At 52.7% G+C, this 24,790-nt stretch overlaps 1 protein-coding gene across 4 annotated transcripts; it reads left to right on the top strand.

The window, feature by feature from the left end:
* Positions 1 to 1,105: 1,105 nt before the first annotated feature.
* On the top strand, positions 1,106 to 24,752 carry MMP28 (matrix metallopeptidase 28). 4 transcript variants are annotated; one of them, XM_014862234.3, is made up of 8 exons: positions 1,106 to 1,616; positions 11,578 to 11,657; positions 11,876 to 12,063; positions 17,431 to 17,655; positions 19,620 to 19,865; positions 21,211 to 21,360; positions 21,676 to 21,843; positions 22,677 to 24,752. In XM_014862234.3, the coding sequence occupies exons 1-8, from the start codon at positions 1,506 to 1,508 to the stop codon at positions 23,069 to 23,071; spliced, it is 1,563 nt and encodes a 520-aa protein (XP_014717720.3). In that variant the 5' UTR covers positions 1,106 to 1,505; the 3' UTR covers positions 23,072 to 24,752. The 4 variants fall into 4 exon arrangements, with proteins under 4 accessions (XP_014717720.3, XP_044601153.2, XP_044601152.2 ...); XM_044745218.2 differs by lacking the exon at positions 21,211 to 21,360 and adding an exon at positions 21,361 to 21,441 and having other exon boundaries at positions 1,236 to 1,616; XM_044745217.2 differs by having other exon boundaries at positions 1,236 to 1,616; positions 21,211 to 21,441.
* The last annotated feature ends 38 nt before the right edge of the window (positions 24,753 to 24,790 follow it).

Genomic DNA, 24,790 nt, shown 5'->3' with positions numbered 1-24,790 from the left:
TGCCTGTTTCTAATTGGTTCGCCCAGGCTGAGTGCCTCCTTTTCATCTTTTGGTTGGGAGGTGGGCAGGGCCTATTTCCAATTAGTCCGCCCACAGGAATGCCTGTTTCTAGGAGATTTACTCACAAAGGCGCCTTTTCAAAATTCCTCCACCTGAGCGGCGCCTTTTTCTAAATAACACAAAAACATTCTGTGTGCGACTGAGGCCCTAAGCCTTAGGATAAGAACACTGCATGACATTTGCGTGGAACTTGATAGATCCCAAATTATTTTTACACATATCAATTCATCTGATCCCCACGACATCCCCCAGAGGTGCGTATCATTGTGCCATTTGCATTTTACAGATGGCGAATTGAGGCTAAAAGACAGGCAGCAACTTGCTCGCAGTTACTAAGGCAGATAATGAAAACAGTTTACTTGAGCTCAGTCTGAGTTTAGCTAAGGCTTTCTCCTAAATCATCTCACTCCATCCTTACTACGGCTGTGTAGAATATATAAAGCCAGGCCCTTTGCACTCATTTTTTTCTTTTAATCTTCATGCAACTCCGGGAACTAAACATCATTTGCTCTCGTTTTATTGATGAGGAAACTGACGCTTGAAGTAGTTAACTCCTTTGCCAAAAATCACAGAGTTGCAGCCTACCGTTTATTAAATGTGTATTGCATGATGCCAGGCACGGTGCTTAGTTACTCACAGGCAATATTCTCTCATTAAATGCTCCCTACAGTCACATGGTATTGGTATTCTTATTATCCCCATTTACTGATAAGAAAAAAATCAGTTCAGAGAGGGTGAGTGACTTGCCCAAGACCACACAGCCAGCAGGTGGCTGAGGCAGAATTCACACGGCTAGTAAAGAAGCAGATCTGGAACTCAAACCCAACTCTTCTGACCCCAGCCCAGGGCTCCTTCACTCACATCCCAGGGCCTCGCTCCCTGATAGCCTGGCTGAAACAATCAATGACCCTCAAGTAGGCCTGGACTCTGTTCATCGAAGTCTCAGGGAGCTTGTTAGGTTGAAGAAAACGCTTCTTTCCCCGCCCTCCCCGGAGAGATCGAGGTCAACCGAAGGTGGCTGGAGAGAGAACTGGTCCGCAGGGCGGCAGCGGGCGCCTGGCGAGGCCGTACCGCCTGCGGAAGAGGCTCCAGGACCTCTGCGCGTTCCAGTGGCGGAGCCGGGTGGGTGTGGCCCGAGTGTCTGGCTCCCGCCCCTCCTCCTTCTTTTCCTCCCTCTCCTTCTAGTTCCCCGGGCCGGCGGATCCGCGGGCAGGCGCTGCCTGGGCTGGACGACCTCGGGCCCGCTCCCGGGGAAGTGCCACGGAGGAGCGGCCCAGCGCGCAGAGCCCGGGGACCGGAGAGCCCCCGGGACCTTCCCCCTCCGCGTCGGGGCAGCGCAGAGCTGGCGCACCCGCCGGGTACCAGGAACCGCTGACCGCCCGCGGGCTTCCCCGGGAGCCGCAGCTCCCCACGCCCCCGCGCCCCGCGGCAGGGACGGCGGCGAGATGGTCGCGCGTGTCCGCCTCCTGCTGCGCGCCCTGCAGCTGCTGCTGTGGGGCAGCCTGGACGCCCGGCTGGCGGAGCGCGGAGGCCAGGAGCGGCACAGGGAGGCAGAGGTACGCGGTGGATGCGGGGCGGAGAGGGGTCCGCGGGCTTGAGACCCTCTAGAACTTTGCAGTCAGGCTGCCCAGCCGTCCCGTCTGAGCTGACAATCTGCCTTACCCTCCCTCTACCCTCCGCACCCTTCACACTTGCACACAAAGAGCCAGGGGCAGCATTCTCCCCTGAGCCAGGGCTGAGACCACACAGGCACGCGGATCTACTTTGATTTTCCCGGACGCGGGGGAGGAGGGAGCGACAAGATGGGACGGACAGGCCACAGCTGAGAGAGAAGGAACCCTTGCACCCTAGTTTGGCACGGAGCCACTGTCCCTTCCCGCCTAGGCTGGGGAGACTTGACTGTTCATTCATCGGATGTCCTGAGCCCTCCCAGAGTGAGGGTCAGACGCTGTGGAGGCCCCCAGATTGGTGCAGTGGAGCGGGTACTGCTGACAGGCGCTGGCCAGGGACGCGGGACAGCACTGGCTTCCTGGGCTGGTGCTGCCGCTGACCAGCTTGGGCAAGTCAGCGCCCAGGCTCAGAGCTAGTTTCTTAATCTGTAAAATGGGTAAGAATAGCATATTCTTGGGGCCAGCCTGGTGGCGCAGCGGTTAAGTTCGCACCTTCCGCTTCTCAGCGGCCCGGGGTTCGCCGGTTCGGATCCCGGTGCGAACGTGGCACCGCTTGGCACACCATGCTGTGGCAGGCGTCCCACATATAAAAAACGAGAGGAAGATGGGCACGGATGTTAGCTCAGGGCCACTCTTCCTCAGCAAAAAGAGGAGGATTGGCAGCAGTTAGCTCAGGGCTAATCTTCCTCAAAAAAAAAAAAAAAAGGAAGAATAGTATACTCTTAAGATTGCTTCTAAGGGGCTTTAAACAGTCCTTCAGGACTGAACTTGAGACACTGGGTCCCAGAGGTGGAGGTGACCCTTAAAGCTGTCCCATTGCATTGCCCTGCTTCGGACTCAACTGCTTGCTGTAGGTTGCACAAGGGGAACTTTTGTAAGGTCAGGGTGGGGATCCACTTGGGGTGTCTATTTTCTGCATAAAGGTGATTGTAATAATACATCAGTAGCATTTCTTTCTTCCCCAAAGAAGCATCTCTGTCTGTGTTCTTAGCTCTTCTCAAGATTAGGATTGGGGTCTCCACTATTTTAAGGATAAGGATTTGGGAAGCCTGCAGAAAGAGGAGAGCCTTCTCTGAATCACTCTTCCTTCCATCAGCCAACTCCCACCGCTGCTCTGGAATATTTGGAAATGACCCTCCCTCAACAAGGGGGTCCTCTCTCAAACTCCTTCATCCTCTCCTCTTCCAGGCACTGGTCTCTTGCTTGTGCTCTGTGCTTTGGCACATTCTAGAATCACTTTGTTTCTCTGAATTTAGTGTCTTACAACATCAAGTACAGAGTCCTCGTGGGCCCAGGAGAAGGCTTCTGTCTACCAAGCCAACTCTTGTTAAGAGTCCCACCCCACCTCCCCCCAGGTCCGGGGTTCAGGCAGTTTTTGGCAGGAGAACAGAGCAATATCTCTGCTGCCCATGCCTGCGGTGGCCCCAGATGGAGGGAATTTCATCCTGGGGTGTGCTTGGGAAACATAATGTCTAGCAGATTGAGTCTCTTTCAGCCTGTGTAATATAACTGGGGGACAGGGATTTTTAACTCTGAGAACAAGAAATATTTTAAAAGCATAAAAAGCTCTGGAAATGCTTAATGGGGATGTGTCTCTATATGCCTATGCATGTACATACATATGTGTATATATGCAAATTGGTGGGGGGCATGTCTATATGTATTTCTGTATGTGGTCAACGGCATGGGCTTCAGCGTCAGACAGACCTGTGTGCAAAACCATGGGTCAATCATTTAACCTCTGTGAACCTTTTTCCTTCTCTGTACAATGGGGGTTAATAATACCTATTTCACAAGATTGTCATGTGGTCTCGTTGAGATAATGTATGTAAAATGCCCAGCACAATGCCTAGTACGTAGAAAGCTGCCTGTAAAAGGAAGTTGCTCTCAGTGTTGCTATTCTTATCATTATTTTAGAGAACGGAGCTTCAGATTAAAGTCCTGGCTTGGTGACTAGCTCTCCTACAACAATAACACAAGACAAAATACATAAGGCAACTATTTTCAGCATTGGACAACAGGCAGCCCAGACTGTAATTCCTGAGACAGTGTTGCAGTTACTATGGCTACGTTACAAATTACCCCAAAACTTAGTCAGGTAAAATAACCATTGATTATGTTCACAGATGTTGTGGATCAGAATTTCAAACAGGGCACTTCAGGATAGCTTGTCTCACATCAGGATAGCTTGCCTCTGTCTGGGGTTAGAATCATCTGAAGGCTGTTTGCTGTCTGTTGGTTGATGCTGGCTGTCCGCTGGGGGCCTTGGTTCTTCTCCAGGTGGGCCTATCCACGTGGTCTGTCCATGTGGCCTAGTTTGGGCTGCCTTGAAATATGGTGGCTGGATCTCCAGGATGAGTGTTCCAAGAGAGAGAGACAGAGAGACAGAGAGGGAGAGAAGCAGAAGAAGTTGTCCTCTTTTTGTGACCTAAATGAGGAAGTTGCATGGCATCACTTCTGCTGTACTCCATTGGCTGGAGCAGCCACAAGCTGCCATCCAGGTTGAACGAGAGGGAACATAGACCCCACAACTGATGGGAGGAGTGTTGAAGTCACATTATAAGAAGAGAATGGGAATGAGAGATATTCTCATTTAGGGAAATACAAACATCCAGAGAAGGGCAACTCACGAAGTGAGCCCCATGATCACCCTGGATCACCACAGTGCAAGGAGCTAGACCCCAGCAGAGCACAGCAGTCCTGCTGAGCTCATGGGCGAAGGTCAGAGTTCAGGACACAGAAGGGAAGAAGTAAAAGCATGGCTAGTCCCTTCACTTCTCCAGGCTGCAGTTTCATCCTCTGTAAAATAAGGGAGTTAAATTTCTTAAAGGATTTCTAAGGTTCTCTCTAGTGCTAACATTCTTTGGCTTTGGTGTGTTTGTGTGTTTCTGCTTCTGTGTGTGTGTATTCACTTCGTCGGCCTGTGTGTCCATGTCTGTCTGTCTGGAGGTCACTGTGTGTACTCCTGTGCCCTGTGTGCATGGCTCTCTGTGTCCCCTGTGTGCACACAAAGTGATAAAGTTGAGGGCTTTCCAGAGCGGGCTTTGCCTGGGTGGAGACTGACTACTTACAAAGCTGCATTATGAACAAGTTCCTTGTTGGCCACTTAGGAAAACTAGGGCTGCTCACAACACTGGTGAGTAGGAAGAGCCTTCACTGCTGGGTTGCGAGATCGAGAGTTAATGAATGACATCATCACCCTGGCCCATTCTCATTCCTAGCCAGGCCCTGTCCTATGCTTGGGCGACACAGACTGTCCCAAGGGATCTATCTACCATGCTTTGCTTGGCTCTTCTTTAGAATACGCAGGCAGTATGCCCAGGACACGCCTTCCACGTGGTGGTCTATGCGTATCTGCACAGCTGTTCTCAGTGTGCCAGTACAACAAGGAGCTGGGTCGTTTGTTTCTCCAGGGAGACATCAGAGCTTCTGTGGAGTATCCACCCACAGTTGCAGTGTCTGTTTCTCATACCCTGGAGCCATTCATTTGACTTTTTGTGAGTCAGAAACCCAGAAGCCCAGGCGTGGAAGCTGTTCCCAAGAGCTCAGCTCAGTGACTCATGGGTACAGGGTGAATAGAAGTGCAGAAGAGTCTCTGGAGGGTCCCAGAGGACCACAAGTTGGTGGAAAAGCAGTTGTCAAGCCAGCATGAAAACCAAGAAAGCTAGCAAAAGCTGGGTTGTGGAAGCAGGAACAAAGAAGGGAGAGACGAGTGGACACTCTCCCTAGACCCAGCCTTGGTTAGGGCATGTTGTGCCCTAAACTTAGCCCCACAAGCCTAGTGAGGACCCTGAGTCCCTACAGCATGGTTATTTGGCTTTGGAAAAAGTGCAAGATGGGGTCTGGATGGAGACAGGCCAGCTAATGTTTTCCAACTTCCTTAACGACGGAAAATGAAAGGAGGAGCGGGAATTATAGTAAGAGGTATCTAGGTTACACCCAGACAGAACTTTGTGAATATGAGACTAGGAACAAGGGAAAGGAGGCAAAGAGCACAGGAGTCAGAAGGAAGGGGACGCCTTTGCCCAAAATAAAGGAAGGAGACCAAGCTGGCCCCACTCCCCTAAGGCCTTCAGTAGGCTCCAGGAGCCAGAGAGCAAAAGCAAAGCATCCTGGAAGCAGATGTCTGTCTTTGTGAAGGAACATGCTTGAGTCCTGTTGAAGGCCTGTGGCTTGTCAGACGACTAGTTTGGGGTGTGATGGGAGTTGTGATCCCAGCCTCTATTGAAAGCCGGGGTCCACCGCCCAAGCAGCTTCTTCCCTCTGCTCTGCCCCTGGACCTGCTTGCAGAAGAGACAGCAGGAATCCAGCTAGAAACACCCCCAGTTTTACCTTTTTCATATTTGAGGGCCGTCTCCCCAGGGCAGAGAGCAACTTGGCCCAGCTCCTGCAGTTTCAGAGCCTCTGCGTCACTTGTTTGAATGTGAAATGACACATTCTGAGATGGGTGTCAGAGGACTCAGGTTCAAGGATTGGTTCTGTCCCTCACTAGGACCCTTCAGCAAGACACTGCACTCCCCTGAGACTTAATTTCCTCATCTTTAAAATGGGAACAAGAACATTTGTCCTGCCTATGTTCTTGCAGGGTGATTGTGAAGCTCAAAGAAGATGTAATATCCTTAAAAGCTCTACAATAGTCAAGAGCTCACTGTGCTTCTGATTTCCAGAAAACGTTTTTATTTATAGAACACACTAAGGCAGAACGCCAACGATCATCTCTTGCATCTTGGCTTGGCTAATAATTCTAAAGATGAATTGAATGATAAAAACAATCACATAGAGTCACTATGGAAAGACTAAAATCATACAAAAACATCATGAGATGGAATAAATCATCCGTCAAGCAACATGGTTTCTGCACGAGCTTGCCATTTTGCCATTTTTCGTTCTTGGTTTCATTTTTGCTGCTACAATTCTTTGATATGGAGGCTGCCACAGCTACTCTGTGGACGTGAGACTGGAAGCTGGCCCCTCCTAGACTCATCTACCAAAGGGCCCTTCCTGCAATAAAGCTCTCTGACTACAGAGGGAAAAATAACGTTTTTAATGGCACAGTTATCATAAAGCTTTATCAAAGCCTCTTCTTACAGGATTTTCATGACGATCCTCTGAGAAATGTAGAGCAGTAGTCCTACCCCCATTTTATGCTTTGGGGCACAGAGAGGTTAAATAACTTTGTCGTGGTTCACACAGCTAATCAGTTGCAGAAGCAAGGCTGCCATTAGAGATGGAGCTGGAGCATGTCTTAGCTCTAATCCGAACCCCTCATTTTATTGAAGAGGAAGCTGAGGCCCAGAGAGGTAAAGGACTTGCCTAAGGACACACAGTTAGCAGCAGCACCAAGAACAAAACTCAAGACACTCAGGCTAGTGCTCTTGCCCTGCCAGGCCAGTGACTCAGAGTTCTTACTCAGGCCTGGGTTCATTTTGCTACACCTGCTTGCTAGTCTTGCCCTGCTCAGAAATGGCCAGAATTTCCCCTTCCCTCAGGCACTAAATGGGTTGGGCTCTACACACCCTCCCATGACAAGTCAGGACAGAGGCAGGACTGGAACCCCTGGAGTTCAGATTCTACTCAGCTTTCTGGGTCCTGGGGAGAACCATTTTCATTTTACCCAGACACCTCAGCCACTCCCACAGCTTTTCAGAGGCAATTCTCCAGAAGAGTGGCCCGAGCCCTGACCTACAGGGTGAGGCAGGTTGGCACAAGCTTTTAGGCCCAAGCAGGATGAATCACGGAAGAGGCACAGCCCTCCGGCTTCCTCTCTATTCAGTTCAAGCCTTGGGCTCGCTAGGAGAGAGGATGGATGGAGAATAGGGAAGAGAGAACACCTAGTGTTACAAGGCAGAGAGGAGCAGCCCGGGCCCCGCTTGCAAGAAGGGGGAACAGAGTGACCCCAGGTGGAGCTTGGGGAGTCCCCAAGAGAACACAGGACAAGCACCAGGAAAACTGCAGCCTGGAAGGGACATGACTCCTCCAGGGTGGTCAGTGGTGGAGCTGGGATGAGAACCTCCCAGTTCTTTGTCCTGTCCAGGCATCCCTGTGCCACGCTGTGGCCTGCCCCACACCCCCGCTCTGTCTCCCATGCAGACAGAGGCATTCCTCTCACCTTTGCAGGGGAAACTGAGGCACAGCAAATAGGCTCACAGAAGAATGTTAGGGACAGCTGCAGGAGCAGAGGGCATCTCAACCGTACCTGCTCCCTACCTAGGGATGTGGGTCGGCCTCCACTCAGCAGAACTTTAGAGCACTCAGCACTGACAGTATTAAGGGGCCCCTTCCTTGAAGTTAAAAAACTTTTAAATATGTGCATAATAAACAAAAATAAGTATAAGGGAGTTCTTAAGTCCTGCTAATCCCCATTATAACGCTTCAGTGCTTTTATGGAAATATAAAATGCCAAATTCTTAAAATTTCTTTTTCTCATTCTTTTGCTGTCTCTTGGCTGGTGTCCTGGACACAGCTCTCTCTGCCTAGTGGGAGTTCAGCTCTGTCTTGCAACCCACAGTGTCCCAGCGGAGTCAGGAAGAAACGCCCAGGGCTTCCCCTCTGAGGGACCCCTGGAAAAGGCCTCTCCCCTGGTCCTGCCCTCCACCCAGCCTCTCCGCCCCACCTTGCCTGCCAAAGTACCAGGCACGGCAGCTGAGCCAGGAAACAGGAGACGCCGCTAGTCAATTTCCCTCCCCCTTCCCGCTCTGTCCAAGCTTCATAGTTCCAGAACCCTAGCCAACTCCCTGATAAGGGCTGGGCGGGTTTGGGGGGAGGGCACAGGGAGTGCCAGCCTGTTGGCCTGTGACCCAGTCCCTCCCAAGTCACTCAGTCAGCAAAACCACTTCTGAGGAGACATTAATTCCCTGGCTTCCTTTAGAAAGTTGTTCTTTCCATCCTCACGACGACGCAAGGAAGAGAACCGGGCACCTGGCTGGGGTAAGGCAGGTCTGAGTTAGAGCATCTGAATTGAGGACAGAGGTGTAACTGCCTTGTTTAGAGCAGTTCCCATCCTACAGCTGGGGGGAGTTGCATTCCAAAAGTCTGTTGTTAATGTTCCCTCTAAGGTAAATCAACTAGATCAACTGTTTACTGAGCACTTACTATGTACCAGGCCTTATGCTAAATGTGGGTTGCTTTATTTAATCCTTCTAAGAATCCTGTGGGATTATCCTTGTTCTCACATTGTGGGTGAGGAAACAGAGACTCAGACAGGTTAAGTAATTTGTCCCCAGCCACCCAACAGAGTCAGAGTTGGGAACACACTCTTGCTCCCGAGCCTGGTGGCTATTCCATGATGCCACACTATTTTGAGCAGTAAATAGTCTTCTAGATAAAGCCACTAGGATTCCTTTAATCCATTATGCATTGCAAAATAGTGTACATTTGCAAAAGGAAAAAAGAAAACAATAGTGCTGAAATACTGATAAAGTAACGCGGAAAAACAATACAACGGACTTGGAAAGTGTTCTGTTGCCTAGAATAAGGGTTCCTTATAGAAAGTGGCTTTATTGAGAAGATGGGGAGGTCACTGAAGATGGATGTAGTGAAATCCACAAAGAGGAGGCTGGATTCTGCAAAGACTGAGTGCTTGCCCATGCTGGCTCTTAGTGTCTCGTTGCATCCCCTACTTGTGCCTTTTCCTTGAGGCAGCAATGGTGATTGGAGTTGATTTGAGTTTAGAAATACAGCAAAGAAAAATGGGTAAGAGAACAAGGAAGACAGAAAATTATTTCTGTATAGGTAACACAGCAAGGAGGGGTAAAAATGAGGAGATGATATGTGTCTGTATAAGAATTAAGCAAGATGGGCTGGCCCGGTGTGCAGCGGTTAAGTTCACACATTCTGCTTCACTGGCCTGGAGTTTGCTGGTTCGGATCCCGGGTGTGGACCTATGCACTGCTTGGCAAGCCATGCTGTGGACTGCGTCCCACATATAAAGCAGAGGAAGATGGGCATGGATGTTAGTTCAGGGCCAGTCTTCCTCAGCAAAAAGAGGAGGATCGATGGCAGATATTAGCTCAGGGCTAATCTTCCTCAAAAAAAAAAAGAATTAAGCAGGTGACATTTTTTAAAATCCATTGATGGGTCTTTATCAGTGAGAAGGGCAAGCAGAGATCCAAGTGCATCGTTTCTCCGAAGGGTAGGACTGGGGATCAATAAGGACAGTGAGTCACACATGTCTCTCCCCTGGCCTCCAAGAACTTGGTTGCTGAGAGAGCGGCTCCCAGGTGTGTGAGGGCAGGCAGTGAGTAAAAGGAATGTAGGCCATGGGATATTCTGTAGTTAGACTAATGTCCCCGGGGCATCTCATCCAGGTCCGCAGCTTCATATCCTGTGCGTGGGCTTCTCCTTTGAGCTCCAGCATCAGACAGCCAGTGCCACTTGACATCACCGTGTTAATCTTATTCCCATCCGCCCCCAACCCTTCCTACCTCAGGCTTCCTCATACAGTAAATGGCATTGCCTTCCAAAGCAAAAATTTAGGAGCCATCCCGATTCCTCCCTTTCTGTCTTTCCCCACAATTAATCCATCGTCAGTAAGTAAAACTCACATTTCTTACCCTGGCTGACAGTCCTGCCTCTCTCTCTGACTTCATCGCATGCTGGCTTCTTCGCACTCACTGTGGTCCAGCCTTCCTTCTGTTCCTTGAGCACATCAGCGTATTTCCCAGCTCAGGCTGGCCTTTGCTGCTCCCTCTGTCTGCAACACCCTTTCCCACCTTGTTGCATGGCTACAACTTCTCACTCTTTAGTACTCAGATCAGATATGAGCTCTTCAGAGGCTCCGCCCCTGACCCCCTCATGTAAAGTTTCTAAGTTATTGTCACTCACATCCCCCGGTTTCTTTTCTTTCTAGCACCAAAACTGTCTCCTTAATTTATTTGTCATCTATGTTTCTATCATCTGCCTCTACCCACAAGTATATAAGCTCCTTTAGGGGTGTCTTGTTGACCCTTGCACCTGGCAGGGTACCTAGTACACCGTGTGAATTCACAACTGAATGAATGAAAGGAGGAGAATGCAGGTTTCTAATTCAAAAAACACTTCTCCAGGCTGTTAAGTTTTTATATAAACCATAGAGTTGAAGGTAAGTGCGTTTGTCGTTCATGGGGCCTTAAATATATCTGTATTTGAGGGGAGGAGAATTGTTTGGGAGAAACCAGAATTCGAGAGAGAATTCATTCCCAATCCAGGCGTGGCAGAGCTGGCAGTGATCAACTCAACTGCTAATCAATAGAGGGAAACCTCCTAGAGAAGGGAGAGAGGTTCAGGAGCAGAGTTGAGGCACATGAATCGTGTCTGTTTACATCGCACATATCATAACAGCTACTCTGTATGGAGTCCCTACCACGTGCCAGGCCCTGTGTTCGGTGTTTTATATTCACTATTGTGATTCATCCTCGCAAAAATCCTGTAAGGTAGGTACTATTTCTAAGCCCATTTTAGAGATAAGAAACCTGTGGTGTAGAGAAGTGGCTTGCTAATTGGGGTTTAAACCCAAGCCAGCCTGACTCCAGAGCCCATAACTCTACCGTCCAGCGTGCCCTGCTAGATTCCTGAGCATGGCGTGAGATGGGCCGGCTAGGGCCTGCTTGGCCAAGTTTGGAATTAAGCAAGCTAAGGTTCAGAAATATTGAGTGTCTTGCCCAATGCCATCCAGTTAGTCAGTGGTGACCTGGAACTGAGGCCAGGTCCTTCTGACTTGGATCCCAGGACTCTTCCTGCCGTAGCTCATACACCCTGTTGGAACTAAAGATGAGACCAGGCGTGATGTATGTGCCACGGATCCTTGGAGACCGAGGGAGAGGAAAGGATGCCACACTGTGGGGAAAGCTGACATTCCTCTCTCCCTCAGGCATTCCTGGAGAAGTACGGATATCTCGATGAACAGGCCTCCAGAGCTCCCACGTCCACGCAATTCAGCAGTGCCATCAGGTACGATGCAGGGATGTGGAGGATGTGGGGGCGCTGAGTGCAAAGCTTGAGTCGCCTCCTTCCTCCTCCTGGAAGGCCGGCCTTCCACGTGTGTCCGGGGTCATTGCTCCCTCCCTCCCCTGCCCCCAGCCTCCTGCTGTCTCCAGGGAAGCTCCCTGCCCCCAACCCCACCGCCCGTCCTCCCTTTGTGGTCCTTTTTCTCAATTCCTCCTTGACAGGGAGTTCCAGTGGGTGTCCCAGCTGCCGGTCAGTGGCGTGCTGGACCCCGCCACCCTGCGCCAGATGATGCGGCCTCGATGTGGGGTTGCGGATACAGACAGTCAGGTGGCCTGGACTGAGAGGGTCAGTGCCCGGTTTGCTGGACTCCAGGGCAAAATGAGGCGTAAGAAACGCTTCGCAAAGCAAGGTGAGCATTGCTAAAATCTAGCTAAGCTGGGGTTTCCCAACATCCTGAAGCCCCATGGCCAGAAAAAAATCGGCTCAGCCTCAGACCGGGCTTTGTCAATAACCTCTTCTCTAGGGCGGGAGAGTGAGGAGCAGTGGGACCTCTCAACTTGAGGACCATATTTGTAGACACAGATGTTTAAATCAGAATGGTACCTACATCGATGAACTTTCTTTGTGCATTTTCCACAGAAAACCCCATCAAGCTCACTTAATTCCTCCATCAATTTGATGTGCAGGGCAGTTAAACCGTTGCCAACATTTTCCTTTATATTTTACTGAAGTTATTTTCATCAGAATCGATTCTTTTTTCATAAGAACTATTCAACAAAGATGTGATTCATTGATCAGTTTTATTTTGTCCATAGCACATTTTTAACAGCTTTATTGAAATATAATTCATATACCATATGGTTTGCCCATTTAAAGTGTACAATTCAATGGTTCTTAGTATATTTGCAAAATTGTGCAACCACTACCACAATCTAATTCCAGAACATTTTCATTACTTCAAAAAGAAACCCCAGACCCATTAGAAGTCACTCCCCAGTCCCCTTCCCCCAGCCCCTAGGCAACCACCAATCTACTTTCTGTCTCTATGGATTTGCCTATTCTGAACATTTCATCATAGCACATTTTACACATTACACTTTCTGCGATTGTATTTTCCTTTTATAGTTTTGATGTTTTCTTTGCTTCTCCTCCTCCTCTTCCTCCTTCTTTGTCCAAATCCAATCTTCTGGGGTCAAATGTTACCAATCTAAGATTTATGAAGAAGATTTGATTCTTCTGGGAGCTGCCTGCTGGCGCAGTGGTTAAGTTCACGTGCTCCACTTTGGCTGCCTGGGGTTCGCGAGTTCGGATCCAGGCACAGACCTAGCACCATTCCTCAAGCCATGCTGTGGCGGCATCCCACATAAAATGGAGGAAGATGGGCACAGATGTTAGCTCAGTGACAATCTTCCTCAAGCAAAAAGAGGAGGATTGGCAACAGATGTTAGCTCAGGGCTAATCTTCCTCACACACACTCACACAAAATTTGATTCTGTCAATCGTCCATCAATAACAAGTTTCACTGTGTGTAATTAACATCTTGTTTGTACTAAGTCAAGTTTTCTCCAATCAGTTTTCACTGGTAAGATTTCTAACCAGATGAGGTTCTTCAGCCAGGTTTTCATCTGTAAATCTTATTACTATGAGCACTTTCAGCCACTGCCTCATTTAATTTATAACTACTATTACCGACAATATCCATTCTGAACAGGACAGAGGGCCTATAGTTTGTTTTTATTTCTTAGCTAATCCATGAGGAAAATGTGGGTGGTTCCCTTCAGCTCTTGAGGGTGGTTGTTTCCAAGTGTTTGCCAATCCAATTCCACTGTGTCTACACATCCAGCCACTCTGGGTCCCCAGGACTGACCAGCCACGTTCCTGATAGAGCAAGGAAGGAGTGATGGGGTCCAGATTCTGGGGTCAAGACGTCCTTGGTGTCAACCTGTTCTGCGTCCCTCTGTGTTTATGGACAGCAGAGGGGCACTGCGGAGCCACGTGAGCTGGAGCAGCGTCCCTGGAGCTGGCGCTCTGGGCTCAGCTGTGTGACCTGGACCATGTCACTTTGCTCTGTTTCCTCGTCTGAGACAGAGGCCCTTTCAGATTGCACAGGAGATACGGGCCCTGATTACCAAAGAGAAAGGCTCGTTGTGAGAATACAGTGCCAAGTGGGGCAGCCCCTGACACAGCCTCAGCAGTGGCACTTCCAGGCTGGAGTTGATCTCTCAGAGAATTGGGACAATGCCTCCTGGGCATGCAGGGCGTGACCTGAGCACTGGGAATGCTTTGTCTGCCAGCATCTCATCTTCTCATGCCTCAAGGGAGGATCTGATCAAGTCCTTTTGCCACTATCCAATTTGGAGCCTCCCTTTTAGACAGAGATTCATACTAAACCACCTCCCAGGCAGGTGGCCTCACCCACCGGCTTAACCCCGTTTCATTGTCTGACACTGACCCCTGGTCCAGACAGCAGTGGTGAGGTTACACAGAGAATTTCCCTCTTGTTCACAAGGTGAACCACAGCAGCTTGAGACTTCCTTTACCTCCTGGGTGGGAAGGCATTCCCTAGAAGGGAGCTGTGTGCTTGGCAGGCACTGAGCGCTTCCTATGCCTCAGGAAAGAAAATGGAATAATGACGGTTAACACTTTTGAGCATTTATGATGTGCCAAGCACAGTCCTAATGGGATTAACTCATTTAATCCCGTAACATCCCTACAAGATAGGTACTGTTATTATCCTCATTTTACAGATGAGCAAACTGAGGGATCAAGAACTTAGGTAACTTTCCCAGGGCCACATAGCCAGAGTGTGGCCAAGTCCTCTTGTCATTGGGAGGATTAAGTGAGTTTCTACATGTGAAAAACCCCGGAACGTGGGTAGATGCTTTAAAAAATGAAGTGGATTCCTGGGCTAGCGACTTTCCATTATGTGGGTGAATGCTATGCAGATGAAGCTGGGTTCCAGGGTAGGGCTGCCAGATAAAACACAGGATGCCCAGTTAAATTTGAATTACAGATGAACGACAAATAACTGGTTTGTTTTCACATGCTTACACTAAAAAAAGTATTGTTATTTATCTGAAATTCAAATTTAACTAGGCAGTCCATATTTTTATTTCTTAAATCTGGCAACCTCATTCCAAGCGCCTGCTCCCCTCTGGGCCTGCAGGAACGATTTTCAATCCCCCTGCTCTCTCATAGAGCTGAAGGCGTGGGGAGCACAGGGGTGATTCTGGCGGGGGAGAGGAAAGAGAAGGGAATGGATATTTACTCGGCACCCACCACATGCCAGGCTGCTTCACAGTGCTATTTCATTTGCTATTTCATTTTTACCATGAGGTAGGTCTTATCAGGCCCACTTTGCAGATAAGGAAAATGAGGCCTGGAGAGATTCCGTAATTTGTCATGTAAGGTTGTAAGCAGGGTCACTGGGATTCCAAACCTTGTTCTTTCTACCATATGAGTTGCCTGTTGAGAGTCAGGACTCCAGGGTCCTCCACAGGCAAGGAATCTAGCTCTCCTCCCTTCCCCATCTCCTTTTACTTCCCTCTTCCCTTTTAGATATGGGAGCAAGGGTGTGGGGGGGTGCAGTGCCAGGTGCCACTGGGGCCTGGAAGTCACCATGGAAACCAGCCCTGCCCAGCCAGGAGTTTGTGATGGGGCCTGAAGTCGGCCAGCTTGCTCCAAGGACATAAATCTGGGAGAAGACAGGGGAGAGGGCTCAGGCTGCTGGCCCGGGGAGGTTCCTTCCTTCCTGGCAGGCACACCAACGACCCTCCACCAGCTCTCCTCCCAAGGAAAATTAGTCATTTTCTCTCAATTCCTGTTCCTATTTGTCTTCCCTATCCTCCGCTGAACACACACACACAGTTTCACAGAAGGTTTTTATCCTGTGAGCTGTCACCTTCACTGGCTACCTAGAGTGAGAGAATTGCCCATCCTCCCTCTTTCCCGCCAGCGGGACCTCCCTTAGCTGCAAAGTAAGGGACCTCCCTTAGCTGCAAAGAGGCAGAAGGAGCCACCTCACACTTTTTTAGAAGCTTGAAGGTTGGAGGGGAGAGTCTGGGAGTTGGTCACCCATGGCAGGGTGCAAAGAGCCCAGCACCAGCTAGTCCAGGGCCGGTGAAGACTTACAATGCAACTAAAAGTGTCATTGGCACATAATGAACCCTTGGGTGGGCGGCGCCTCTGAACCCCAAGCCTTCCCTCTGCATTCCTCGTCTCCCTCCCTTCCTTAGAATCCTTCCCTCTTCCCTCTCTGAGGGCTGGTCACTGGCTGGGAGGGGTTGGGTGGCTGCCAGGCCAAACAGGCTCTGGAGGCAGCATTGCCTTGAATGGAGCTTGGCTCAGGGGTGGGAGAAGGGACATTGCCCTCCCCTACTTCCATGGGGGATGGAGGGAGGGAAAGGGCGCTCAGCTCCTCTGCTGTCTTAGACCCTCCCTTTCACCGGGAGAATTTCAGCTCCTGCAGAGCCCCTGCTTTGACCCGAAGGAGTGGTGTTTAGGCAAATTTATAAGGCTTGAGTCTTAGCAAAGGTGCCTGCCTATCTGTGTGGTGGAGTGGAAAGTGCACTGCATCAGCTGTCAGGGCCTGGGTGCAGGGCCTTGCTCGGCAACTCACTCATTCAGTGACTCTGAGCAGCTCCTTCCCCCTGCTCTCAATTTCCCCAGAATAGAGCACAGAGAGGTTGGATAAGGAGATGGCCAAACTTGCATGACTTCACTCCTCCTGGCTGGTTCAGGCAAGGACTGCCCCAGAACAAAGGGGCAGGAGGTCTGAATCTTCAGCAGCCCCTCCAAGGGGAGAGGGGGCTGTGCCCGCTGGCCTGGGCTCCTAGCACCATTAGGCCTGCCCTATCTATTTGTCACCCATGCCCCGGGAACCTGGTCCATTTGGGAAACCGAAGCCCAAAAGACAACATGATTCTGGTGCGCTCCCCAGGCCCAGGGGTCCTGCCTCCGAGCTGCAAGTCTTTCAGTTGGGGTCACAATCTCAGCCCCCAAGCTTTCAGGGCTCAGAAATGGCCCATGGTGAGCTGCAGAGGGACCAGTTGACCCCGGGGTTCAGGCCAGAGGCCAGAGTCTCAGGCCTCAGGGAGGAACTGCAGTTTTGGGCAAAGAAGCTTTAGAAACTCATAACTAAGTGGCAATGGAAAAATTTCTCTCTTGTCAGTGACAAAACACACCCTTTGTTCTTATTTGTTTTCACCTCAGAGCCCTCCAGAGTCCCTGAGGAAGTAAGGGGGAGGGCAAAAGGTCAGGGAAGGACCTGGAATAAATGGGTCTTGTGGTCACTTGTCAGCCTCAGGCCCGAGGCACTGGAAAGGGAGGTGGAAGGGGAGGTGGAGAGGAGGAAGGGGTGAGAGGCTGGGGCCCCACCTCTCCTCCATCCTGACAAGGTGGGCAGGGGCTGGGGTTTGCTGCCAGCAAGAGGAGCAGAGTGGTTTTCAGGCTCAGCCCAAGCTGTGGAGAAGAAGACCCCAGACCAGAGAGTTTTTCAGTTTGAGAGCTTTTCCCAGGCAGAGGCTGCATCCCCCCATCATAGTACAACCTCCCCAGACCAAGCCACTAGACTGGGGACTCTCCAGGACAAGGCTAGTCCTGTCAGCCCGAGAGCAGCGTCTCCCCAGCCAAATGCAGGACCTCCCAGGGCAAGGGCTGTGTCTTCTCCATCAGATCAGGGACTCCCTGGAAGAGGGCCTCTCTCCCCATCCTACCAGTCCATGGTGACAGCCCCAGCCTCTGCAGGTATAACTGACGCGGCCTCTCTGGGTGGCAGGCAACAAGTGGTACAAGCAGCACCTCTCCTACCGCCTGGTGAACTGGCCCCAGCACCTGCCCGAGCCGGCCGTTCGGGGGGCCGTGCGCGCCGCCTTCCAACTGTGGAGCAACGTCTCGGCGCTGGAGTTCTGGGAGGCCCCCGCCACAGGCCCGGCTGACATCCGCCTCACCTTCTTCCAAGGGGACCACAATGACGGGCTGGGCAATGCCTTTGATGGGCCAGGTGCTGACACAGAGCCTCTCCACATGGCAGGAGGGGAACCCGAGGAGGAGAGACAGTCTGGGGAGGGCAACGGAGCAATCACTCTGCCTTTGGCCTTGGCCAAGCTGTATCCCCCTCCAAGAACCCTCAGTCTCCCCATCTATAGATTGGGAACAATGGTCCCTGCCTTATTATGTGTCACATGGCTGAAAGGACAGTCAGATGAGGTTCTGCCTGGAAAGTGCTTTGCAAACTCTAAAGAGAATTCTGGGAGAAACTTCTGAGGTCCCATCATCCCTCCCCTGTCTCTAGACAGGCCTGTGCCTCTCTTGTTCTCCAGAGCAAGGCCCTAAAAACATCCAGAGACCACTACTGCTCCACTCCTGCCCTCCCCCCACCCGCTACCACAGTCACGGCCACCGGGCAAGAGCATTCTGCCCCCTGCCTGCCACAGAAGCACTTCACGTCCCCACAGCCCCAGACGGTTTTCCTTTTTGCCCCCAACCTAAAAGCTTATGGCTGCTTTTTAAACTGCTCTCCTCCCATTTTGCCCAACACTGGCCTTCAGAACCTGAACGAGGGCTGTCTGTGCATCTCCTCCCCCCAGATGAGGAAAGGAGACCTCCCCGGACCCCTTCAGGCTGGAGACTTAAGCCCCGTGTGGCCTGGGAGTATAGCCCCCCGACCCTTGCACTCTTCTGCTTTCCATCAAGCCCACTCAGAGCAAAGCCCACTTCAGGCCCTGCTGCTGGGTCCCGGGGTAGGACTGGGAGAAATCTTAAGAGTCCACATGTGGCGCCCACAGGCGCTTGCATGTAACTCACTTCACCCGTGATCTCTACGTGAGAGGTTTCTGTCCATCCCAGGTGGAGTCTGGTAGCTAAGACTGCACTGGCCTGGGAGTTGGCTCTCTGATTTGGACCCAGGCTTTGTCTTTTGAGTTTAGGTTTTCTCTCTCTGAAACCTGCCCATCTGTCTCCCAGGATTATCGTTAGAGTTGAACAGCTCAAAACAGCTTGAGGCATATTCAAAATATTCCCCCTCCCATGGCCGGCTCTCCATGCTCCGTGAGGCTCTCCTTTGATGGCAGCCTCCTGACCTCTGTCAGTCCCCATTGGCCTGGCCTCCAAGAAGGCAACGCCGGAAAAACCCTCAACAAGCTTCTAAGCCAACATTACCCCAGTGCAGTGTGCTGACCCCTGCCCCCGTGGAAAGCGAATTGTGAGGGGTGGGGCCCTGGAAACTGTGACTGATGAGCTCCATCTGAGGCACACTGCAAGCTCCAGAAGCACTGATCCAGCCCAGCTCCCTCTGCTCACTCCTGTTACAAGAAGGAGGTAGAGAGCCACAGAGGGGCCCTGGCAGAGGGAGGGCAAGAACACAAGAATATATATATATATGCTTTTTTATTAAAGAAACTATGCACATGTATAAACGCACCCAGATCAAGAAAGGACATTACCAACACTCCAGAAGGCCCCAACGTGCCCCCTTCTGGGGTAACCTCTGTACCTACTCCTAGATCTTTTTGAAAATAATTCCTATATAGCATTTATTTTGTGCTGGGCACCAAGTCTTATATATAACATACACACATCCCTTTTTAATCCTCAGAACAGCCCCTGTGAGGAAGAACCTCATTATCATCATTCCCATTTTCAGATCAGGACGCTAAGACGCAGAGGGGTTAAGTTATTTGCCCAAGGTCACACAGCTAGTAAACGGTATAAACCAGGATTGGAACCCCGGCAGTTTGGCCCCATGCTATATGTACACTACACTGCCTCTTCGGTGTCCATACCCCACCGCCTAGTCACGTGTGCCCTGCTCCACGCTCAGCTTCTGCCAGACTTAATTAGGAGGGAAATTATGTTGCAGAAAGCAGGCACCGCCCAGCCCCCCGCCCCCATGGCATTAGCCCCGGTTGGTGGGACCTTGGGGGCGCCGCGAGCCGCGGCTCCGCTGACCCTCTGCGCCGCCTGCAGGGGGCGCCCTGGCGCACGCCTTCCTGCCGCGCCGCGGCGAAGCGCACTTCGACCGGGACGAGCGCTGGTCCCTGAGCCGCCGGCGCGGGCGCAACCTGTTCGTGGTGCTGGCGCACGAGATCGGCCACACGCTGGGCCTGAGCCACTCGCCCGCGCCGCGCGCGCTCATGGCGCCCTACTACAAGAAGCTGGGCCGCGACGCGCTGCTCAGCTGGGACGACGTGCTGGCCGTGCAGAGCCTGTATGGTGAGCCCCCAGCCGTGCCCGCCGCTGGCCCCACCCCTGCCCCCGCCCCCGTCGCCTCCAGGGCTGGGACCCCGGTTCCTCTACTGGGATCCCCCGCGTCCTAAGCGCAGGAATCTGGCCTCCCCGTCGCCGGTCCTGAAGCCGCGGGCTCCTCTCCGATCTGAAAAACCTCAGGCTCCTGCTCCCGCCATGCCTGCCCTCTGTCACTCGCAGCCAATTCCTGTGCACAGCCCTCCTTTGCCTTCCAAGACCTGCTTCCTGCCCAAAGCCCGGCCTCCGCGGTTCCTCTGGCATCGCTGCCCCGTCACCTAGACCCCTCATTCCTGCTCCCAGTCCCGCTGGCTAACCCCCAGCCTCCCGACTCCATGACGCTGATGCCCGCTTCCTGCCAAGCCGGGGCCTCTGCCTGGCCGTGAACTCACACAAGGTCTTCTCCCCCAGAGTGAACTGGCCAGTGCTGCCGCCCAGAGACCTGCCTGGACCCCAGGCCCGACAAACAGCCCGGGGCTGCCTCCCTCAGAGTGTGGGGGTGCCGTGGCCGGGCCAGGAGCCGGGGTTCAAGTCACCGTTCCATTCCTGATTAGCAGTTGCTTTTGGGCAAAGCATTTTCCCTCTGAGAGCCCTCAGTTGTACCTTCCGAGGAAACGGATAATAATTGAAGCCCTGCTTACCTCTCAGGGCTGTTGTATTAGTGGGTATGAACATGGCTTGTAGCCTAAGAAACCTACACAAATGTAATAATAACAGCTGCTATTTCATGAGTGTCTACTGTGGGCCAGGCACTTAACATACAGCACACCCAGGAGGTAAGTATCTTTTTGTGCACACACGAGGCAAATGAGGCTCAGAGAGGTTAGGTAACTTGTCCAAGGTCACACAGCTAGGAAGTTGCAGACCAGGATTCAGGGGCTGGTGCCAAATTTTAAGCTTGTGGGACTCTGCCTCACTCTTATAAGTGAAGAATAGTAATGTAATTATTATAATTGCAGTAATTATCACAGCCCGGGCCCCTGAGCTCTGCCCTCATGTCATCTGCGTTGTGCAGGACTCAGGAAGAAGACCCTCTGCCCTTCTTAGTTCCAAACCAGTGTTTGGTCCCCCTCTCCAATTTTATCTCAGTAGGTTCCTCTTTCCTGGACTGTTAGGTAGGAGAGAGGACTTCTGAGTTTAGTGCTATGGTTAATCCCAGGTACCAAGGATAACTCTTAACACCCAACCCTGCTCTCCTTCCCTGCCCTCCCATCAGATAAGGATGAAAGGAACCAAGGGGGAGCCAAGGAACCAAGCCCTTCACTTACCCTCAACCAGCATGTGTTCTCTCCCTCTTCTCTCCTTCCCCATGAAGGGAAGCCCCAGGGGGGCTCAGTGGCCATCCAGCTCCCAGGAAAGCTGTTCACTGACTTTGAGGCCTGGGACCCCCACAGAGCCCAGGGGAGGCGCCCTGAAACCCAGGGTCCTAAATATTGCCACTCTTCCTTCGATGCCATCACTGTAGGTAAGATGGTCCCACCAGTGCCTCACTTCCTTCTTCCCTCCTCCCCCACCTCTCCAGGGGTCTCCAGAGCTGGCATACAAGGTAGGGGGAATGAATGATAAAATCCAGAAATTCCAAGCCACAAGCATTCTGCCGGGTAGCACGCCCACACCGAGCAAAACACTGCTTCCCCCTGCACGCTCTCCCTCCACCCCAGCTGTGCGCACTCCATCCTCTCGCGTCCCTTTGGGAAGGTGGGTTCTCGGGAAGCACCTTCCCTGGGAGGGAGTCAGGAGGCTCATGGTCGCTCCTCAGCTCTCTCTTGTCTCCGGGCAGACGGGCAGCAGAGACTGTACATTTTCCAAGGGAGCCACTTCTGGGAGGTGACAGCTGATGGCAATGTCTCCGAGCCCCGTCCACTACAGGAAAGGTGGGCCGGGCTGCCCCCATACATTGAGGCTGCTGCGGTGTCATTGGAGGATGGAGACTTCTACTTCTTCAAAGGTACCAGCCCCGGGGCGGATGAGAAAATGGAGGCCTAGAGAGGGGAGGCGTCCTGCCCAAAGTCAAAAGAGGGGGAACCTCCATTCCAATCTGAACGCGTGGGCCCAGGGAACTCTGTTAGGAGATTCCTTCAGTGACGGATTAGGGGGCGCGGGTGTCAAAGTTGTCCTAGAGAGAGAAGTTGGGAGTGTTTCAGAGAAGAGTCTAGCGGGAAGCAAGGATCACTCAGCGGAGAGTCCATACCTCCCCTGGGATCCTGGCTGTGTGGGGTTGAGCTTGTCTCCTAACTCTGGGAGCTTGAATTTCCTGAATGGGGGAAATAATCCCTTGAGTTTGTTGGCGAAGGAGGATTAAAAGAACATGTCTAAGGAATGCACAGTACATTGCTTCAGGAAGTAGCGTTCATTCATTCATTCCTTCATTCATTCAACAGACATTGGGTGCCTTCTAGGCACTACACGATTGGAGGTGTTGGGTTACAGGAGTTAAAGCAAAGCTCCCTGCGCTCCCAGGACCGTGAGTCCTGGTGGTAAAGAAAGGCCTGGCCCCCCCGCTGTGGGTCCTTCCTCACCCGGGAGGGGGCCTGCTCCTCAGTGGGGATAGGTAGCTTCCTCAGCGCTGTCTGCCCTCTGCTGACACCTGCTGGAAGTCTAGGCCACAGCAGCCCCTCCCCTATGGTTTGAATTTTAGTATGATCCATTTTGATGATCACGAATACTAACCACCTTGGGCTCCAACACCAGGGGGAGCAGAGGTCTAGGGGGTCAGAGGTGGGGTGGAGGACCAAGGGGCGAGAGCCGCTGGCTCACCCTGGCTCTCCCAATGCCCCACAGGGAATCGATGCTGGAGGTTCCAGGGCCCCAAGCCAGCGTGGGGGTCGCCACAGCTGTGCCGGGCAGGCGGCCTGCCCCGACACCCCGATGCTGCCCTCTTCTTCCCTCCCCTGGGCCGCCTCGTCCTCTTCAAGGGTGCCCGCTACTACGTACTGGCCCGAGGGGGACTGCAGGTGGAGCCCTACTACCCCCGAGGCCTGCAGGACTGGGGCGGGGTCCCTGAGGAGGTCAGCGGCGCCCTGCCCCGGCCCGACGGCTCCATCATCTTCTTCCGAGATGACCGCTACTGGCGCCTGGACCAGGCTAAACTGCAGTCCACCGCCTCGGGGCCCTGGGCCACGGAGCTGCCCTGGATGGGCTGCTGGCACGCCAACTCGGGGGGCGCTCTGTTCTGAAGGCACCTCCACCTCTTAGTGAACTGTTGGTGGCCCACTCGTGGCCCACTGTGTTCCCTGCCCCAGGGGCAGAAGCTGTCTTGAAAGCTCTGAGCTCCCCTGCAGAAGACGCAGCAGGGAAGTTTGTCTGCAACTGTTCCCTGGAGAACGTGGCCTTGTCTTTCTGCTGTCCCCACCACATGGAGGTGGGGCCGGGATCAATCCAAGGAGAAGCCAAAAAGGTCCCAAGACCCCATGACCCTCTCCCCTAAGACTCTTTCCTCCTCAAGCCTGGGGCATTGTTTCTTCTGCTGAAGGTGCAGCTCTGTCTATGAGGCAGTGGACAACCAGGGAGGACGCAAAACTCAACAGAGAGGTTGGGACCCCTTTGCGAGACTGTCCCCTTCCCCTAGGACCTCCTGGCTCAGTCCTTGGAGAACTGTGTCTTATTTAATCAGAGGCCCCACCCCCAGGAAACCTGCATGGGTTGAGTACAAGGGTCACCAACCTCAGAGGCCCTGCATGGGGTCAGGACCCAGAGCAAGAGGGAGACGGATGCAGGCAGGCCTGCTGGGCCTGGACTTTTTGTGGGGGGCTGGAATAAAGAGGTGCCCCCAGCTGGTGGACCTGGAGGTGCCAATCAGCCTTCCTTGGACTGGTTTCCAGTGAAAGCAGGGGGCAGGATGCCCAGGAGGCTGAGACCACACCCCTCCATCCAAGCCGGGACCAGCGGGCTTTGTGTGTGTAGAGTTGTGATGAGGCGAGGGGCCTGCCTCTCCCCAAAAAGCAAAATGTCCTTGCCTCTCCTCACCCCCTAGGCCAGATAGAGAACCACGTGCGGCTGGGAGAGGACAGGGGCTGCTCTGGAGGTCTGCACTGCTGCAGGCGCTCGGGGGAGGCCCTGTGCTCACAATGGCCCCATTCTCCAGGCCACACACGCAGCATTCCAGGAGCTCCTGCTGACTGGCCAAGAATAGCTGGGATTCCTGGAGAAGGAACCAGCTCCCCAGCCTCCCTGTCCTCTGCCTCAGACAGTCCCAGCATTTTAGCACCTGGTTCTCTAGTCCTTCCTGCTCCACACCAGCCAGTACCTCATCTGCACACGCATCGACCTCAGCAAGACCAGGCTTCCAGGGGCAGGGGAGAATGTTCTGGCACGGTTCAGCCCCCAGCTCCCACGGGCATTCCTGGCCCTGTGCCTCCATTTCTTCTCTGCGCGGTGGGGAGAACGGCCTTTGACCGCCCTTGGATGCGAGCTTTGTACCGCCCCGTCCTGGGGAGGCGGAGGGAGCAGGCTCTCGCCCTGCCCTTTCCCCGCTGGCTTGAACCTTGGGGGAGGGGAAGAAGGTTGGGTCGTCATCACTCTTACCAGAGCCAGAGCCTTTGACACTTTGTTTAGAGGCTTTATTGAATGATTTGAGAAGAAGAGGTAGGTTTCTCAGAGGGGTGAGGGGACCCAGAGGGTATTTTCTCTAGGGATGCCTCTGCTCATCAGGCCACAAGGACCTGAAATACCCAAAAAAGAATGTGAGGTTGTGCCAGGGGACGCGAGTCAGGTGGGGGGCAGGCACTGGGTGCCCGGGGGCGGGAGCCCTCAGGAGGCGCTCAGGAGGAATGGAGCTCCAGGTGATGGGGTCGGCTTTGGGCAGGCGCTCGATGACAGGTGAAAACGCGCCATCAATTGTGGGCCTTCCTGCCTAAGAGGGGCACTCCGGGAGAGCGGCTCTGAGAAGGGGCAGT

This window comes from Equus asinus, chromosome 13, assembly GCF_041296235.1.
Source record: "Equus asinus isolate D_3611 breed Donkey chromosome 13, EquAss-T2T_v2, whole genome shotgun sequence".
NCBI lineage: Eukaryota > Metazoa > Chordata > Mammalia > Perissodactyla > Equidae > Equus > Equus asinus.
The sequence above is the reverse complement of the archived record's forward strand: the minus strand, read 5'-3'. Positions and strand labels throughout refer to the sequence as shown.

What these genes read in the sequence shown, in the direction of transcription:
- MMP28 (XM_044745217.2), top strand. Translation starts at nt 1,506, where the DNA reads ATGGTCGCGCGTGTCCGCCTCCTGCTGCGCGCCCTGCAGCTGCTGCTG. An exon ending in GAAACGCTTCGCAAAGCAAG is followed by an intron (nt 12,064 to 17,430) that starts GTGAGCATTGCT and finishes TCTGGGTGGCAG; the next exon opens with GCAACAAGTGGTACAAGCAG. An exon ending in CAATGCCTTTGATGGGCCAG is followed by an intron (nt 17,656 to 19,619) that starts GTGCTGACACAG and finishes CGCCGCCTGCAG; the next exon opens with GGGGCGCCCTGGCGCACGCC.